The sequence below is a fragment of the Macrotis lagotis genome, chromosome 4, assembly GCF_037893015.1.
Source record: "Macrotis lagotis isolate mMagLag1 chromosome 4, bilby.v1.9.chrom.fasta, whole genome shotgun sequence".
NCBI classification, from domain to species: Eukaryota; Metazoa; Chordata; class Mammalia; order Peramelemorphia; family Peramelidae; genus Macrotis; species Macrotis lagotis.
In genome coordinates this window covers 76,441,636-76,461,737 of record NC_133661.1, presented here as the reverse complement: position 1 = coordinate 76,461,737, position 20,102 = coordinate 76,441,636, and the positions used below count along the sequence as shown (strand labels likewise).

General features: G+C 38.4%; 1 protein-coding gene across 1 annotated transcript in view; it reads right to left on the bottom strand.

The window, feature by feature from the left end:
• Positions 1–1,593: 1,593 nt before the first annotated feature.
• Positions 1,594–20,102, bottom strand: part of PYROXD2 (pyridine nucleotide-disulphide oxidoreductase domain 2) — a 36,632-nt gene continuing 18,123 nt past the window's right edge. Inside the window, exons 6-16 of the mRNA XM_074233187.1 lie at positions 19,761–19,914; positions 18,413–18,474; positions 18,212–18,309; positions 15,323–15,464; positions 14,850–14,984; positions 14,183–14,255; positions 13,605–13,761; positions 7,254–7,408; positions 4,685–4,791; positions 3,822–3,942; positions 1,594–2,991 (exon numbers count right to left, since the gene is read on the bottom strand). Of these exons, the coding sequence (XP_074089288.1) occupies positions 2,921–2,991; positions 3,822–3,942; positions 4,685–4,791; positions 7,254–7,408; positions 13,605–13,761; positions 14,183–14,255; positions 14,850–14,984; positions 15,323–15,464; positions 18,212–18,309; positions 18,413–18,474; positions 19,761–19,914 (1,275 nt within the window). The 3' untranslated portion in view covers positions 1,594–2,920. The remainder of the gene's footprint in view (positions 2,992–3,821; positions 3,943–4,684; positions 4,792–7,253; positions 7,409–13,604; positions 13,762–14,182; positions 14,256–14,849; positions 14,985–15,322; positions 15,465–18,211; positions 18,310–18,412; positions 18,475–19,760; positions 19,915–20,102) is intronic.

Genomic DNA, 20,102 nt, shown 5'->3' with positions numbered 1-20,102 from the left:
CCCTACGAGCCTTTAATATAGTTGCTGCTAAGTCCTGTGCGATCCTGACTGCAGCTCCACAATATTTGAATTGTGCCCTTCTGGCTGCTTGTAGTACTTTCTCTTTGACTTGGGAGTTCTGGAACTTGGCTATAATATTCCTGGGTTATTTTTTATTTCTTTCCAGAGGAGATCAGTGGATTCTCTCAATTTCTATTTTTCCCTCTGCTTCTAGGATATCTGGGCAATTTTCCTGTAGGAATTCTTTAAAAATGAGGTCAAGACTCTTTTCTTGATAATGACTTTCAGGTGTCCCAATAATTTTTAAATTATCTTTCCTGAATTTGTTTTCCAGATTGGGTGTTTTTTTTTTTAATGAGATGTTTCACACATTTTTTTCTAATTTTTCATTCTTTTCGTGTTGAAGTATTGTGTCTTGACTTCTCCTAAAGTCATAAAGTTATAAGCTTCCTTTAGCTCCATTCTACATCTGAAGGATTTGTTTTCCTCAGAGAGCTTTCTTATCTCTTTTTCCATCTGGCCAATTCTGCTTTTTAAAGCATTCTTCTCCTCAAAAACTTTTTGAACTGTTTTATCCATTTGACCTATGCTAGTTTTTAACATGTTATTTTCTTCAGCATTTTTTTTGGATCCCCTTCTAAGCTGCTGACTTCTTTTTTGTGGTTTTCCCTGCATCTCTCTCATTTCTTTTCCCAAATTTTCTTCTATCTCCTTACTTGATTTTCAAAATCTTTTTTGAGCTCTGTCATAGCCTGAACCCAATTTCTGTTTTTCTTGGAGTCTTTAGATGCAGGAGCTTCAGATTGAGTATTTTCATCCTTTTTTGGGATCATAGACAATGTATTTCTCAATGGTGTTCCTCTTTTTTCCTCTGTTTACTCATTTCTCCAGAATGTGCCTGGTTTTGGGGTGCTTCCTGAACTTTTGAGTATTATTGGGACACCCCCCCCCCACAAGGATCTTAGTATGTGAAGCTCTGACTTCCCTCCAGGTCTGTGAATGACCACAAGTATACCCCTCTGCCACCAGGCTGAGGTTGGGGGAGGCTGTTCTATGGGGGGCCTAGACTGTGATCAGGTTCTGAATGTGGTCAGAGCCCCAGAGTCCTGTTCCAGGTACAGAGGACAGCGCTTGGAAATCTCTCTGCACTCCCCTACCTTTGGTAGACTGAGCACTCAAGGCTTGGTTACCTGGGGGCTCCTGCTTGCCTGCTCCACACCTGCTTCCTGGATCTGGGCTGCTGGGGCTGCTACTGCTGAGCTGACCCAGATCACTGCTGCAATCACCCTGAGGGCCTGGGCTTTGGCACTCGCTCTGGCAGAGGTCCCCTCCACTGATTCTCCAATTTGTGCCTGTTGCTCCCTGGGATGTAGATCAGGAAACTGCCCCTGCTGCCATGAGCTATGGCTCCCTGGGGCTGCCTCCCAGAGGCTGAACTTTCTTCACTTTGGCAGGCCTCCCCTCTAACCCCATGGAGCAAAGCCTTTCCACTATTGTCCAGGTTACCTTGATCTGGAGAACTGCCTCACTGGTATCTTTCTGTCTCTTGAAAACTTAGTTAAAGTCATAGTTTTAAGATTTTTGAATTATTATGGAGAGAACACCTAAGCGAGGCTCTTCACCTGTCATCATCTTGTCTCTGCCCCGTTACTCACATTTTAATTAATTTGTTTCTGATATTCATATTTTTATATATCTGATGACTACAGTAATCATATTTTTCTCTACCACCCAAATCAGGACACATAGTCTAACTAAAGCTATTTATTTGTAAAGCTATTTATTTGTCACAGCTTGTTAATGTACTTTGTTTTCTGAAAAATGGGACTGAGATTATAGAACCAATAAGCAAAACTAGAAGATGTTTGATTTTGTTTTTGCCAACTAACAAAATCAGTAAATCAAAAGCTCAAAAAAAGAGAAAGGAGATAAAACTTAAAATGAATGAGATAAATTCCCAACAGAGAGGAAAGAGAAATATCAGAAGCTGTTAGGACAAAAAAATTGAGATTTCAAAGGAAAAAAATTAGTATCTACAAATATAAAAGCACCTAAAATGAGATGTAGAACTTTTATATAGCTCAATCTTGGGAGGAAAATAATGTTAAGCAAATCATAAAAAATGAACTACCTAAGGTGGAGGACACTCTAATCCAGATATATTTACCAATGAATTCCAGCAATCATTTAAGGAGCAATTAATACCTATACTACAATCATTTTTGTAAAAACAGGAAATAAATTCCTTTTATGAATCAAATACGACCCTGATACTAAACCAGACAGCACCAAAGCAGAGAACAGAGAATTATAGATCAATTTCACTAATGAATATTGATGTAAATTTTTAAATAAAAACATTTCAAGAAGATTACAGATGCATTCATTAAATAAATCACTATAACCTTGTATTCATAACAAGATTTCAAGGATGATTCAACATCTAAAATTAGGACTCTCCCAGGATATTTAGGATATATGATTGCTGCAACTGTAAACCATATCCGAATTCTCACTGTTATAAAATTCCTACATTCTATCCTTATCCCATTAGGCTACTAGAAATCATTTTAATGAATGATATCTACATAGTATTTTACATATATAGCTATATTTGATCCTCTCAACAATCTTCTGAAGTATATGCCAAAGGAATGAATATCATCATGGGAATGAGGAGATTAAGGCACAAAAAGGTTGTGTACCATGTTCTTGGTCTAAAGGCAAGTAAATCTAATAGATGGGATTCTAACTAGGTTTCTTTTGACTCCAAATACAGCATTCTTTATTATACTACTTTGTTAAAATGTCTTGAATGGTCAGATATATATTGGTTTAGAGGAGGGAATCTTGTAAAGTTGAGCTTATGGGTCGACTGCAGGACCTTCACAATAGCCCTTTCTTAACTCCAGTCTATGGCTCACATGCTTTTAAAATCTTCAAAGGCTACTTGGGCTGCATTTCGTCCAGTTGCTCCCATGACACCTCCTCCTAGAAAATGAAAATAACTTCCTTGAATCCTCATGTCCCAAACTGTTTGGAGAAAGGAACAAGAAATAAGCAGCAGAGACCCTAAACTGTCCTTTATTATGAAACTCCCATTATATCAAACTAGTAAATTCCAAGAGAAGAGAGATTACTGAAAGTGAGATTTGGTGAGGGTTGTTGTTCATGGTGATTATGGTGGTGGTAGTGGTGATCCATGGGAAAAGATGACAGGGAGCCTAGGTTAGCAAATGGGAAGTAGGTTCCTGCCTTTCCAGAAGCCTATCTTCTAGGTTAGAGAAGCTTAATTTTGTGGTCTGTGAATTTGTTTAAAAAAAAAAACAACAACTTTTGGGGCAGCTAGGTGGCGTAGTGGATAAAGTACCGGCCCTGGAGTCAGGAGTACCTGGGTTCAAATCCGGTCTCAGACTCTTAATAATTACCTAGCTGTGTGGCCTTGGGCAAGCCACTTAACCCTGTTTGCCTTGCAAAAAGCCTTTTGATAACTTTATTTCAATGTAATTGACTTCCTTTTGTAATCCTATATTTTATTTTGTGCATTTAAAAAAATATTATGGAAATGGATCGATGGGTGTCACCAGAATCCAAAGGGGTCTATTACAACACAAACCATTGAGAATTAATGATCTAGATATCAACAAAAATTTCAAAATGGAATTCCAGCACCAAAAATATCATTCATACTTAGAATGTGAGCAGTAAAAAATCTTCTCACATCAGTCCATTCTCTTTCCCGATTCTGACAGGCCCTCTAGACCACCAATCACCCCTAATACCCACACTCATGGAATGCGTGAGAAGTGCCAGTCACATACCAGGATGAGCTCCACTGCCACAGAGGTAGAGACCCCGGATAGGGGAGCGGTAGTTGGAGTATGGCGGCAACGGCCTGGCAAAGTAGAGCTGATCCAGGGTCATGGCTCCATGGAATATGTTCTGTAAGGGATGGACTGGGTTAATGGAGAATTAGACTTGCCTCTGCTTATATAGATTTAATGGTTGGCCTGGAGTCCAGCCTCCTCTACCACTGACTGTGTCTATGAGCCAGTCACTTGACCTCCATCTGCTTCACTTTCCTCATCCAGAGAATGGGGACAGAAATAGCACCCCTCCAGGGTGGCTGAGAGACCCAAGGAGATGCCATCAGTGGATCAGCAAGGAAGCCTCTGTGTGCTAGACTTCAGACATTGTGTATGGCTTTACAGTTTGCAAATCAACACCTTGCAAAGTGCTTTAGACATATTAGCTATTATTACTGTTGTTGTTATTGGATCAATGCCAGGCCAAGAAAGGAACTATCTTATAAATGAGAAATGTGATTTGGAAGGAAAAAAACACAAAAATCTAGCTCCACTGGGATAGAAATCCAGAGATGACATGAATTCAAAGGGCACATTCATGGACAGGCCAAGGAAGCAGCCCCCAATATTTGGAGGGAGAATAGTCATTGCTCCTTCCTCCTCTCAGGAACTGGTGCACCTGCAGCTATGCCCCCCACCTTCCTGGCACCCTGCCAGCGATGGCATGCCCCTTCTGTGTCTTCTTTTGTATGCCTCTCAGGCCTCTATGAAACTGAGCTTAAAGGGACAAAAGATAAAGAAACTCCAGGACTGGAACAGTCTCTTGAGGACAGTTGAAGAGAGAAGGGGATGGGAAGCATTTGTAGTAGCATACTCACCCCCCCAGGAAGTCCAAAGACCCTCTCAAGATCAGGTGGGGTTAGGACGTCTCTGCCGATCACTGATTTCTTGAAGCCTGGGGCATAGGCCTCAATACAGTCAAACACTAGGAATTCCAAATAGTAGGGAAACAAGCATATATTAACAGGAAGTGGAACACTGGAAATATCCACAAAGAAATGGTCATGGGAGCTTCCTGGTTATCAGCAAGGGAATGTATAAGGGCTGTGTCTATCATCTAATGAAAGTCCTTCAATGAATAAAAAAAGCATTTATTAAGGGCCTATTATGTGCAGAGTATTCTGCTGAATACTGGTGATACTAAGTACTGGAAATGCAGTGAAAAGCAGATATAGTTCAACAGGAATGATCTGGGTCTATATCTACATACACGCATGCAAGCATGTGGTTGCAATGAACACACACAGGCATATACACACATATATATACATACATATGTGTGGCATGTGCCACACATGCAGAGAGCTCGAATATGTAAAATGTAAGCACATATCTAAGCATGTAGGAATAGACATGTCTATATGCACACATGTGTATGGAGCAATGCACAATATGCATAAGCATTCAATAAAAGACAATATATATTTTACTTATAAAACAATATATTATAATATCCAAATTAATGATTGATATTGTAAATATTAATAATATATAATTATACATAACTGATAGAAATACAATTATATATTGCATAAACCCCATAAATTATACATATATATATGTGTGTGTGTATATATGGATGCATAAAAGTCCCTTTTGCAGTAGAAAAGCAATTAAAACAATTTAAAAAGCTAGATAGTCCAAATTAATTTGTTTTTTTACCATGTCTTCAAAAATAAATCAGGGTTGATGAAACATATTTCCCTCCTTTTATTACAGAAGTGAGGAACTATAGATATGGAATGTTATATGTGCTGATTGACATTATTCTGCTGCCTGGTTTTATTTGTTTTTGTTTTCTGCATTATAAGGAAGGGTTCAATGGAGTGGAAATATATTTGGAAATAACAGTGATACAAAAAAACTAGAAGGCAGCAATAAAGCTTTTTTTTAAAGAAATTAATCATTTGGGGCAAAATAAGGCATCACCTCTGTTGAGAATACTTTGTGTTTCCTACAAGAAGATTCTTGGGCTTTGTGTTGTCTTAAACAAATTCTTTCAGGTTCTTAAATTTCTCTTGTGTGGTATAAAACCTTGCAAGGAACACAAGAGGAGCTCTCTGGGACAAGCCCATTCTTGTGTCACACAAGTCCAACACCTTATTTTAGACTTATTTTCTGGACAAAGGTTTTGCCTTGGTTTGAAGAGAGAATAGGAATCTAATGAAGAGAGCAAGCACCAGAGAAGGATTTGAACATCATAAAATTATCTATACATATGCCCAGAATCTCTGAGTTGGAAAAGACTTTAGAGGTCAAGCTATTTCTTTCTATAGCTGAACAGGATCTCCTTTCCAACTAAAATGAGAAGTTACAACCAGTATCCATCTGAAGACCTCTAATGACAGGAAACTTCACCTTGTGAGATAGCCCAAGATAATTTTGGACTCTCTAAGTCTTCCATGAGGACACTTTTCCTCACATCCACTCTCTGATTTCTAATCATTGCTCTATATCTGTGCAATAATTTCAGCCTTTCTTCCATATGACAACCCTTCAAATCCAAATGTCACATTCACTACTACTCCCCAATCTCCTCCTTTCTGTGTTCACATCATAATTTCCAATCCATTCACAATCCTGATTCTTTCTTTGGACACACTTTTGCTTATCCAGATTCTTGGGGAAATATAGGGTCCAGGACAGAACAGAATGTTCCAAACATGATCTGAACAGAGCTAAGTGCAGAGAGGGTATCATCATCTTCTTTATTGTAGACCAAAGATTCTTAACATATAAAACATTTTTTAAAAAAAATTGATAACTATATTTCAATATATTTGGTTTACTTTTCAATTCTATGAAATTTTACTTTGTACAGTCAAAAATATTATTCCAAGAAGGAGTCCATAGGCTCCACCAGCCTGGCAAAAGTGTCTGACCTAAGAGAGGTTAAGAATCCTTGTCAGACACTCTGAAGTCTAAGCTTGGGATGACGTTTTTGTTTGCCATATTCCCCTACTGACAGATACTTTCTCTTTTTTTTGGAAGGCAGTGGGGTTAAGTGACTTGCCCAAGGTCACACAACTAGGTAATTATAAGTGTCTGAGGCTGGATTTGAACTCAGATCCTCTTGACTCCAGGGCCCAGTGCTCTATCCACTGCGCCACCTAGCTGCTCTGAAAGATACTTTCAAGGAGAAGCAAAGTGCCAAGAGAGACAAATAACCAGGAGGTTTCCAAAGATCTTACCTCTTTATCCTAAAGGATAATTGCAAAGATTACCCCTTTAAGTAGGAGAGGAATAGCCTGAGAAAAGTGGAAAAGTAGATTGAATGGGATACCAGTGAGAGAATAGTAGGGTTTGAGGTAAGGAAGAATGAGAAAAGGTTTTCACTCTTGTAGCCACCATTCCAGAGACAATGACTGAGTGTCTCCTTTGCTTTACCTCTGTCAGCATAAGCATTTCTCTCTTGCTCATCCCAGACCTTTCCGCCTGTCATGGTATAGGGAGTGTACTGAGTGAAGAGTGAGATAACATGGCAGCCCGGTGGAGCCAGGGTAGGGTCCAGTGATGATGGAATACAAAGTTCAATCATGGGCCTGAGTCAAGGGGAGAGAGTCAGAGAGAGAATTAAATCTTTTGAGAAGTATGAGATTCAAAAGAAAACTGCAAGGAAATATGGTCTGAGATCACTCTCCTAGAGAACTACCAGTATTTTAGAATATCCTACAAATCAGTTTTATCTGACTTGAATCCTTAAAGTAATTATCTTCCAGAGTCTCAGAGAGTACATCTCTCATAGCCTTGGGATGTCAGGAAGCTATCAGTGAAACTCCTCATTAGTTCATAACTCCATTTTTGCATGTAATTGGCTTCTACCATTTCCATCCTTAGCTATAGAGAAAATAAAGCAGGCAAAAATATGTTTTAAGGATTTTTCCCTAGTAAGATTGTAGAAAAGACACATTAATGATACTATACTGATCTTTAAAATTTCTCTTACTTTTATTCTAAAATTAAACATCACTGACTGTGACTATATCAAAAGGAAACAAACAAAAAAAGATTAAATGTGAAACAACTTGTATTCCTTACAGTTAGTTTGGTTTTCAAGAGCAGCACAGCAGTATCAAAACTGCCTTACTTATATATTACTTTCTGAATTTCTGCTCTTTGGTTGCATTTTAAAGAATGTTTCATTGGTGCTCTTTTTTTAATCTTTTTTTGAATAATAATATACTGTAGGGGGGTGGCTAGGTGGCACAGTGAATAGAGCACCGGCCTTGGAGTCAGGAGTACCTGGGTTCAAATCCGACCTTAGACACTTAATAATTACCTAGCCATGTGGCCTTGGGCAAACCACTTAACCCCATTGCCTTGCAAAAACTAAAAAAATATATACTGTTAATGAACTTATGAATGGATTCAAACATTGTGGAAAGCATTTTGGAATTAAGCCCAGAAAGTGACCAGAACAACCATATTTCTAAAACCAGATATCCCACATCTAGAAAGACTAAAGAAATCAAAGACAGAAAGAAAAGTTCCATATGTAACAAAAGGAGCTGTTTTTTGTAGTTGCAAAGAATTGAAAACAAATAACTTTATCAATTGAAGAATGGCTCAACAAATCATGGGACATAGGATTATGATAGTCTGGTATGACAGGGCAGCTAGGTGGTGCAGTGGATAGAGAATTGGGCTTGAAATTAGGAAGACATCTTCCTGAGTTCAAATCTGGCCTCAGATACTTTTAGCTTGGTGACCCTGGGCAAGTCACTTAACCCTACTTGCCTCAGTTTCCTCATCTATAAAATTCCATTGAAGAAGGAAATGCAAACTACTCCATTATCTTTGCCAAGGAAATCTCAAAAATGGGGTCACAAAGAATTGAATATAACTGAAATATCGAACAACAACATCCAGTAACAAAAGTGTAGTGTAAATAGAGAGCTGGTTTCAAAACCAGGAAGGTCTTCACTCAAGTTACACCTCTGATATCTACTGGCTGTATGAACTTGGGTAGGCCATTTAACCAATCATTGTTCTAATAGTAAAAGTCCAAGAAAAGGTTCTAAAAAGGTTCACCTTAAAGTTCCCTGTATCAAAGAAATCATAGGGGAAGTAGGATTATGGATAGAGAACTAGAAGGGATTTTAAAGGCAATCTAATTCAGCTTTTCCATTTTACTCCTGAGGAAATTGAGACCCAGGGAAGTTAAATAACTTATCCAAGATCATATAAGGAAGAATCATCATAGGTGGAAATGAATGCAGGTCCTCCGACTGCACTATATACCACAAGTACCTCCCATAAATGTGTTGGAAGGCTACTATGCCATATAACAATGAGGAGAAGGGAGAATTCAGAGAAGTATGATACTATGTTTAAATTGATACGAAGTGAAGCAAAATAGGATCAAAGTAGCTAATATTTTAAAAGCTATAGCAGTGTAAAAAAATGAATACTATGTAATTTTAATAGATCTGAGAAAAAATTACCTCCCTCCTTTCTTGGAAGAGGTGGGAGATGCCAGATTTAGAGCATTAACTATACTGTCAATCTTGGTTGATGTATTGGTTGATTCTGCTTATCTACCATTCTCTCTTTTTTATTCTTTGTTACAAAGAATGACTTTCTGGGTAGGGAAATAGAGAAGAATTTATTTGGAAATGTAAATGTTATGAAAGCAATCCATTACTTGAAAGAAGAACAAATATGAATGATAGAATCTTGACATTCACCTTTCAAAGCTTTAGTTTCCTCTTCTGTAAAAATGAAGGAATTGGATCAGATGAATTTTAAAATTCCTTTGACATCTAAGATCTATGGTACTAAGAAAGGTCTCTGTGTGTGTGTGTGTGTGTGTGTGTGTGTACCTCTTGCCAGAAGGGAAGAAGGGATTAGTGTAATGAGGCTTAAATGAAATAATGCATATAAAAAGCTTTTCAAACTTTATGTACATGCCACTAGTTATTATTCTTATTATCATTATTAAAAGGAAATAGGTGGTTACTTTCAAGAGGAATATTGCTATAATAAGATTAGCTGACATTTACATCACACTTTTAGGTTGATAAAGCACCTTACATGCATTATCTCATTTGAGCTTCCCTCAAATTTTGTGATATAGATTTATACAGGTATTATTAATCCCCATTCTACTAATTAGGATATCACAGGCACTAAATTTGCCTACGATCACAGAGCTGTGAAGTATCAGAGAATTCAAATTGAAGTTTCTCAGGATGCTCAGGCTAATATTATTTCCACTATACTACATTGCTTTATAAAGCAGGGAAAAATGTATATATCTATATCAACATATATAACTGTAGACCTTTAAACTATATCTAGAGCTATAGATGTTATATCTAGGTAGATATAGATAGATAGACAGACAGAAGATAGATACATAGATGGATGGATAGATAGATAAATATATAGATAGACAAGATAAATGCTTAAGTTGGTAGTAGATGGATGGACAGATAGAGAAATGGAAGATACATAGATGAATAGATAGGTAGGTAGATGGATGGATGGATAGATAGACAGATGAATAAAATAGAGGAGAGGAAATAGTTCAACAGATATTATGGAGCTAGAATCATAATAATTTAACCACTGGTAGGATTTATAGAAGCAAGGGAACAATCAAAAGTAATGCCAAGGTTAAAGCTTAGGTAAATGATGTTGCCAATTAGGATTTTGGGGAAAAAAGATCATTCAGTAAGTATATAAGCATTAGTTAAGCTTGTACTATATCCCAGACTCTGTGCTAGGGAGTGAGCAATACAAATACAAAGCCAAGACAATCCCTGCCCTATACTCTACTGGGAGGGTGACCTAACATGTTCCTAACTACCATGAAATCAGTACACTGTGGTTTGGGGCAGGTGATTGACAAATGGAGGAATCAAGAAAGCCATCTTGAGTTGGGGCTTAAAGGAAACCAAGGATAGTCCATTTTGGGCTATATTGAACTTAATATTCTGTTGGGACATACAGGTGGAGCTATCCTGTAAACAATATAAAGTCAAATCTTACAAATAGAAGAAATATCAGGGATGGAGATAGTGATATGTGAGTTATTTGAGTGAAGGTGATTGTCAGCTCAGAAGAATGAATAAAAGAAAGAAAATATAGCAAGAAGAAAAGCCCAAGGACCAAACCTTAAGTAAGATCAACATCAGAGAGATGAGAAAGAAGAAGCAATTGCTGAAGGAAACAGAGTGAAATAAGTAAAATAAGAAACAGAGCATTCCTTGGAAACCAACTGAGGAAAATTTATTCAGAAGAAGGGTGGTCAACAGAGTCAAAAGTTATGAGAAAAGTTCTGGAGTTCAAAGGCTAATTACAAAACTTTGGATAGGGTTAAATAAGGAGGCCAATTGTGATGTTTTGAAAAGTAATTTCAATTGAGTAGTAAGGATGGAACCCAGGTAGCAAGCAGTGAAGGAGAAGGTGGATGATGAGGAAGTAATGGATTACATTTCTAGAAATTTAATGGCTAAAGGGAAGAGATACATAGGCAGCGGCTTGATTGGGTTGAAGGACATAAGGAAAACTTTTTCAGGATGGGCAAGAATTTAGTATATTTATAGGAAGATAGAAAGAGATCAGGTTAGAGGGAGATGGAAAGGTTGAAGATACATGAGAGAAAGAGAAGAAAACAAATTCATTTTTTTCTTTATATACCCAGCAGCTAGTACTGTATTTTCCATTCAGTAAATGCTGGTTGGATCAGAATGTGTTGGATTAGATTGAAGAGGGGATGACAGAAGGAACAAAGGTCCTAGACAAGGCAAAAGCAGAAAGAATCAAGGACACAGGATAGAGACTTGACAAAGAATAAGAATGCTTTAAGCTCTGAGAAAGGAGGGAAGAAGATAACAGGTAAAGATATTAAGAAATTTTGAAGTATAGAGAGAGGGGGTTGAGGGAACTCTCACAAAATAGTCTCAATCTTCTTGATGAAATTGGAAGCTGGGTCATTTACCAGGTGAGGGTTGGAAGAGGAGTGTTGGGCCTTGAGGAAAAGAGAAAAGCTTTGCAATACTTGCTGTGGGGAATAAAAAGAATCAATAAGAATTGAATAGGCTTGCTGAGCTACTGTAAGGGCCTACTTGAAGTTATGTACCATAAATTTATAATGGATGAAATCAGCACAATTCGGTGACTTTTTCTATTGATGTTGGCAATTCAGGCACAGGAAAGGAGAAATTTGTTGGAGGAAAGTTGTCCAGCTTGAGGTTTAGCAGCTTAGAAAAAGAAAAAAATCCTGAGGGTTTGGTGATTATAGAAAAGTGGCTAATGAATTTCTGAATTGCTCAACTGGTTATAGAGGGAAATGAAGGCAGAAGTGAGGAAGGAAGGCAGAGTGGAGGAATAGAATAGAGGGATGAAAGCCCTTAGGAGAAGGAACAACTGAATAAGGGAATAGACAGGTACAAGGATAGGGGACTAAAATTAAAGACTGGAACTTTGGAATCCAGGACCTAGGAGGTGATGCGGTAATTAAAGTGGGATAGATGAAAGTTGCCAGAATTAAGGAAGTTGGGGGATTAAGAGCTCAAAGTATTTAAATGCTTAAATATAATTATAGGATCATAGATCAAGAATGGAAAGGGAGCTCAGGGGACCAATAGCCTCATCATAGGTATGAGAAAATTGAAGCCCAGAGGTTGGGCCTACAGCAGATGGCAAAAATCTGAATTTGAACTCAGGTCCATGATACAAACCAAGTATTTTTTCTACTGTGTTATCCTACCTATTTATGGGGATGGTGGGAATAATCAGAAAAACTATGAGCCAGGAAATAACTGTCAATGACAAATTTAAATAATCAATCAGTTAATAAGCATTCATGAAGCACCTTCCATGAATTAAGGATATTGCTCAGTGCCGAGTGTACAAGGACAGATGCAAAACAGTTTTAGCCCTCAAGGAGTTTACATTCTGTTGTGTAGGACAATCAGCTAGGCACATACAAACCATATCCTGAACAGTTGCAGCTGGGGGAATGAGGAAGGAGAGGAGGGGGTGGATGTGAGAGATGTTTAGGAGGTACAAATGGAAAAATTGGTAGAAATGATAGCATTACTTAATGTTTGATGAGTAAATGATTGCATGGATGACTTTTATTACATTACAAGTTAGATCTCAATTGCTATTCAGAGAGTCTCCCTAAGCAATCTGGCAGTACATTGTAAAAACAAAATAAATAATCAGACCTTTTGACCAACACTTGGGAATATATTCTAAAAATGCCACCAAAAACAAAACAAACCAGTACTCTCTGTTCAAATGATTTCAAAACATTAGATATGATTACAAATACCCTGCTCCCAATTGAAAATAATCTAAATGACCAACAATAAGGGAATAGTTAAATAAAAATGCTACATTAATGTGATAGAATGACATAAGGCAATTAGTACCAATAAGTATAAGGAATTCAGAGAAATATATTGATATTTTTATGAGATAATGCAAAGTATAAAAGCAGCCCAGAAAAATGAATTATGCATTGTGTTCATAAATGAGGAAAAGTAAATAATAATGAATAGACAGAAAGCTAAAAATACCTTGATGAGTACTTAGGAGTGACTAGAAAGTTGTTTTAATACTTTATGCATTGAAATTAATTAATTCAAATATAAATAATTATAAAATAAGTTATAAGTGTTAAGTGGACTAGACCATTTAATTCAATTAAAAATATAAAACGTCTCTCCTTGAATTTGGACCTAGGGAAGATTATTCAGAAACACAGTTTAGTCATTGACCCACCTGTGAGAAGGGATCCCCTTGGTGGCATCCTCGAAGGCCTGATGTAGGACTTGGGTATTTTCACAATTCAAGTGGATGGAACACTGGTGATGGGGTAGAGGTTGACCACTGGTAATATTTGGTGCAGCCAGGAAGTTGGGCAGCTTGTCTACCGCCACTGTGGATTTCCAGTAGTGAAACAAGAGAATAGTTATACTAAAGTAGACCTTAGCTCAGTTCTCCAGTCTCATTGCCCTCCTGGTTTTCCCTCCACAGTGGGCAGGGGACACTTAAGACAAGACAGCGCAACAAGCAATCAGGGTAAAAGTGTTTCACTTCCCAAGACCCTGAAACTAAGCTAGGGAAAGAAGGAGACAATGTTGGTTAATCTGTCTAAACAGAAATGAGAAGGCACTATAATCATCAGGGACAAATTAACAGAGAAACAATAAAAGACTTCATCTACACTGTTATCCTCCAGCTAGGTTTCTAAGAAATCTAAATTTGCAATGTTAATGGAAAGCATCCCTCAGAAGGAAGAGACTTGGTTTCCTGCTTTCTGTCTGATTTCCTTGTGATCTAGGGTGCATCACACCTACCATTAATTTTGGTGACTGGTGACTGGGTGTCCACCTGAGAGATTCTCCTGATGAACTCCTCAGGGAGCTGCTCCTAAAACAACACAGTGAGCTGTGGTGGACACTACCTATACATGATAGACTGACCTATGTTTTGAAGGAACTTTTATACTAAAGGGGAGCCAGGAACATACAGAGTCCCTGGAGCAAGGTCTCCAAATTTCAAGAAATAGACAAAATAATCTCTTCTCCATTTTCCCTTTCCTGATCCTCCCTAGTTGTCTCCACCCTCCACCCTACTTTGCATGTATTTTGCACATACTTATCTGCATACATGTGAAATGCTCAGTGGAATGCGAACTTCTTGAGGGCTAGAGGACCACAGAGCTTGGTCCATAGAAGTGATTAATAAATGTTTGAATTGAAGTGAATTTCATAATACTCTAATTTGAGAAAAAATGCTCAAGGCAATACAAGGGATAGAATGATACCTATAGTCTCAGAAGTTTAAGATGACAAAAGGCTGTACAACTCCAATTCAGGAGACACCTGAGTTTAACTGTAATAACCATCCAAAGCTTGTCATTTGCAACTTCTTTTTTTAACTGAGGCCACCTCCTTATCATCCCTTTGTCCACTTTTCTTTTCCCTTTCTCTCAGTCTCAGCCCACATCCCACAATCTCTCACCTGGGGTGCCAGCTTCAGGAAAGTGATCTGTGGAGATGCGTTGGACAGCACCATTTTGCTCCTCACTTCAGTTCCATCCTTTAGAACAACTCCCTGAACTTGCCCAGTACTGTTCACCAGGATCTTATCTACAGGCTAAAGAGCAGCAAAAATGGGGAATCATTGGGTATCAGGCAAGGAAATCAATATTGGACTCTGGGGAACCACAATAGGGTACTTGTGGAAAGATCAGATGTACCTTTATCTATGCTTCCATTTGGGATTCATCATAGTATTCATTACAGTTTCTATCATTTCTTGATTTAAATGTTGATGCTCTGATTCCCAGTTCCCTTACCAACTCTTTGTATACCTAGCTTTGAGGTGGTTCAGTGGTATGATATTTGCTATGAAATTTCTATATTTATATGAGTATGGTCAGAATAATAAATTGAAAATGATAAGGGATTTGCTGGGTATCAGGAGTAGTTTACCTTTTCTATGAAGATACTTGCTCCATGTGCTTCTGCTGCCTTTGCAATAGCATGAGAGAGGGCACCCATGCCACCTTCTACATACCCCCAGGCTCCTTTCTTCCCCTCCAGACCTCCCATTACATGGTGTAGCAACACATACCTAGTAGGGAAATTGTTTTTGTTCAGTCATGTATGATTCTTCATGATACTAGTTGTTATTGTCTTAGAAAAGATATTGGAGTGGTTTGCCATTTCCTGCTCCAGCACATTTTACAGATGAGGAAACTGAGGCAAACAGTTAAGTGACTTGCCCAGGGTTACAAATCTTGTAAGTGTCTAGAGCTGGATTTGAATTCAGGTCCTGACTCCAGGCCTGGTAATCTATCCAGTATGCCACCAAGCTGCCCCAGTGTGGTGATACCAAAAGTTATTTAAAGACATCTGTAATCTCATCAGTGCTGGAACTCTTACCATTAATGCAGACCTCTCTTTCTTCATGTGTCTGTAATCTCCATCCATATTTTTCTTTTCTTTCTTCATTATTTTTGACAAGACAATTGGAGACACTAGTAAGTGTCAAGTGACTTGAAATCAGATTTGAACTCAGGTCCTCCTGATTTAGGACTAGTGCTCTACCCACTGTATCACCTGGCTGCCCTTCATCCATATCTTTCTAGACATCCCTCATAGAGAATGAATCCAGTTCTGAAGAGGCCTTCCTTTGGTTCCCTTAATAACTTGAGGATGCCAATGGAATATCAACTGTCTTTCATGTTGTATGACTGGCCCACATCACATTCTAGTCATATGTGCCTTTTATGTTGTGTCTTGGTTGACTTCTTCCCTTCTTGCACATGGATCAGCATTGGTAATGCACCCCAAGCTACATTCCCCTACTAAGAGTGCTTTCCTTGAACTTATGTTCCTACTTGTTGTATTCCATAACTCACAACCATCTAGCACCACTAGCAGAATATTGGTGTTAAAGAAATGGAGTTTGGGGTCACCAAATCAAAACCTAAAAGAGTTTAATTCTCTTGAGCATCTAATTAACTGAGAGAATGTTGATGAACTCCTTGAGATCAGGCAAAGAAAATATTCTTTTTAACACAAGCTTTGTAAAAAAAAGGGAGAGTATTTTGAGTCATCATTATGAGTGAACATGTCACTCCCCTACTCAGGAATCTTCAGGGACATCAATTTATCATTAGAATAAAACACAGAGGGTTGTTTCCAGACAAAGTTCATTTTATTTCCTTTCATGAACAGATAGTTCGAATTAAACTGACCTACTTGCCAGCCCACATCAGACTTTCTAACTCCTGTCTCTGGATCCTTGCCCATCCCTAGAAAGTCCTCTCTCTTTTTTCTTTGCTTCCTTCAAGTTTCATGGCTCAGTTGGGATTACTTTCCTGATTGCTTTTCTGGATCAATCCAGGGAATTAATAATCTCTTCACCCTGTAATTAACTGGTGTTTTCTTTCTTATCTGTTTACTTGTTTATATTCCCCATTAAAATGCAGTGTCTTTGCTGGCTGTTTTTCACTTTTGTCCTTGTATCCCCAGGTCTCACAACAATGCCTAGCATCTAGAAATGGTTTGTCCTTCATTTCTGAAGAGAACCAATTGACATCACAGGGTGATATCTTGACTTGCTAGTAAATTTTATTTAAGTGAGGTTGTCAGCCTCACTCTCTCTTCCAGAGACATTGAAGTCCAGTGGCAAGACAAAAGTGAAGATGAATGGTGATAGTTTGGGATACAGTGGATGATTTTGGGGGGGTCTTTAATGTTTAACCAAGCCCTAAGCAGTTCACAGTGTCTGCTTCCTCTACCTTCATGGCCTGTTGAAGCAAATTGTTCTCATTTACCCATTCCTCTGGGGAAAATCTTCATGTGTTTGGGGTAAATATTCTCCTAACTTATTAACAAATTTGTGAGGCCCACTGATTACCTTCAACCTGGTTTTGCCCATCTGCTTAAACTGTTTTATGGGAATATGACTGCTATGCATGCTACAGCTTCTTTGAGCCACAGGAGAAAGTCAAGTGAATCAGGTGGATACCAAAGGTAGAGGACCAGCCCCGAAAAGGGCTTGACCACCTCTCACATCAGAGGTGCTAGTGCTAGTCCTCTTGAGCACACCCCTAACATCTAGAAGGTGCTGGATAAATGTTTGTTTAAATGACTTCAATTGATATAGCTTATTTTTTTGACCTTTTTCCCTCCCTCCCATATAGAAATTCTTAGAGGCCAAGGATCTTGAACTGATGATCCCAACAATTTTGAACCTAAGCAATTATTTGATTACAAAGCTTGACCTAGTCAAGATGAAATAATTTCTAAGGTCCTATCCAACTCAAATTCCTTGGTCCTCAAATTCTAATGAAGGATGGTAGTTCTTATCATGGTTTCCACCCTCCCCTCAGTCCTCAGAAAGTTCTAACCCGAGGAAAGCTCCCTGGTTTAAATACTTCAGAGTTCAGAAAACTAACCCAATGCAGCTTTTTTTTTTGCCAAAAACTGCTCCCCCATGGCAAATCCCTGCTGATTCAGAGTGCCCTTCTTCTCACTTTACATGCACCAAAATACCTAAATCCTAGGAAGCAGTAATGACTCATTAAGTAATAACATTAGTAGGATTTATTGTGTCTGACTGCCACCTCATGGACTTGAGCAGTCTACATCAACTTGTTCTCAGAGAAAGAGATTGGGGACCTTGACATATAAGATGTCCTTAAAATAAGAAAGGGAGAAGAGAGGGAGAGGAGAGGAGAAGGAAAGGGAGAAGAGAAAAGAGGAAATGGGGAGAAGAGGGAGAGGAGAGGAATATTATTTTAGTTCTAGATTTTGATTAATAATCAAATTCCCCCACACTGAGTACCAACATTGGTTCCCCTCACTCACCCACTTCCAGGAGTATAGGGACTTGTCATGGCTCCAATTACAGCATCTGTGGCAAGAGTTACTTTCAAGGGCTCAGACTCAAACCATTCATCCAACACCTAGGACAGTAAAAGGATACTTTTATGGTGCCTTAAGGATTAGGAGATTAGGTCTATAGAGCTCTGATGGGAACAGAACCCTCTGACCAAAAGTATCACGTACCTTGGTGATTGGGCCAGTGATAACTTGGTAGTACTTGGGAAGCTGTGTTCCTAAAATTAGACCTAGGAAAGAATACCAAAAATAATCAAAAAAAATTATTCAAAATGTGGTGGAAAGATCTCTGCAAATGCTGCACTATAATGGAAAGGTGATCCTGCCTTCCAAAGGCAATGCTTTCTTGCTATTCCTCACATATGATGCCCTGTCTCCTGAGTCTTTGCGATGGCTTTTGGTAATTTCCCCGCAATGTCTAGAATACTCTCTATCCTCACCTCTAATTCCTTGACTTTCTTCAAGACTCAGATCAAATCCTAACTTCTGGCCATATAGAAAGCACTTAATGAATGCTTGTTGACTTGTGGAAGACTAACTCTAGAAGGCTACAAAGCTAGAAAGACTTTAAATATGGACTAGCCACTTACCATATGTATCATTGAAAAATCAGACTAGCTAGGTTTGGTGAGGATCATCATGACTGGTCATGTTGTAATGACTTTTTAGGCCAAGACAATTGTCCAAAAACTCTCTTCTGAGTTACAGGGAATTTTGACTTCACTGACCCCAATGAATGCATAGATCCTTGATGTGGAAGAAACTAAAGATCCTAGCCTTTGAGTATAAGAGAACTATTGTAAGCGTATGGATGAATCTTTGATTTTTTAAATTTCCAAACCTGAGTCTCTTTATCTCCTCTTGGACTGGAAGTATAGAGGCTACTGAGAGACCCCATTCCACTGTTTAGGTCGTGCTCACCATTTAATGCTGAACTTCCTTTGGACACCCAGTTGAATCAGTCCATTGATAATCAAGAGCTTCTGAACTCAAGAGATCTACTAACCTGAACCTCTAAGCAGCTGGCCTTCTAAAAGTTATCAAGATACTGAGCTGAATCCTTGATTTTTTTTTAACTTTCCTACTAATATCCTATTGCTTTATTTTGAATTTGGAGGGACATTGACATGCTTTTTTTTATTCTAACAGGTTCTAGTCTTTTATACCTTGAGTCAAAGTTTGACCATTTCAGAGAATTATTATGAATTTGATTGGTAGTGGTCCAAAGGCTAATCAAGACTTTTGATAATTTCCCAGGGGTCAGGAGGAACAGGAATGCCTACTTTTCCCTTAGAAGTTCTGGACATCACAAAAATTTGCCCAGTGCTTTTGCAGAGTCATTAGAGGAGCACTGAAAAACACCTCAGAGGCCATTTGATCTGTTCTCTTCATTTTACAAATGAAAAACTTCATGGAAGTTGAGTGTTTTGCCCAAGGCCACCATTACATATCAATGGTAGAGTATCAACTCTACAAACTCTATAGCTTGTCCACTTGTATGACCTTTGGAACCTACCTGCTTGTAAAAGGGGTTTAAGTGTGAAGAGGTTCTTCAGTCTCTGATTCAGGGAGCCATGCTGAAAGGCAGTTGTGTCCACTGGGGAGGAGTCCAGCAATGGATCAATGGCTGATGCCAAACGATTCATGAACATTTCATATTTGGGAAAAGCCTATAAAGAGCAAGACAATAGAGTTCTATGACCCAATTGTTATATCCCTACATATTTCATTCTGTTCTTGTAATTCCCACTCATTTGACCTCTGGCCATCTGTACTTTTCATTCAGACTAGAAGTAAATGCATAGGATGGATCCCATTGCTGATCATTATGGGAACTTTGGGCATTTTGGTAGCCCTG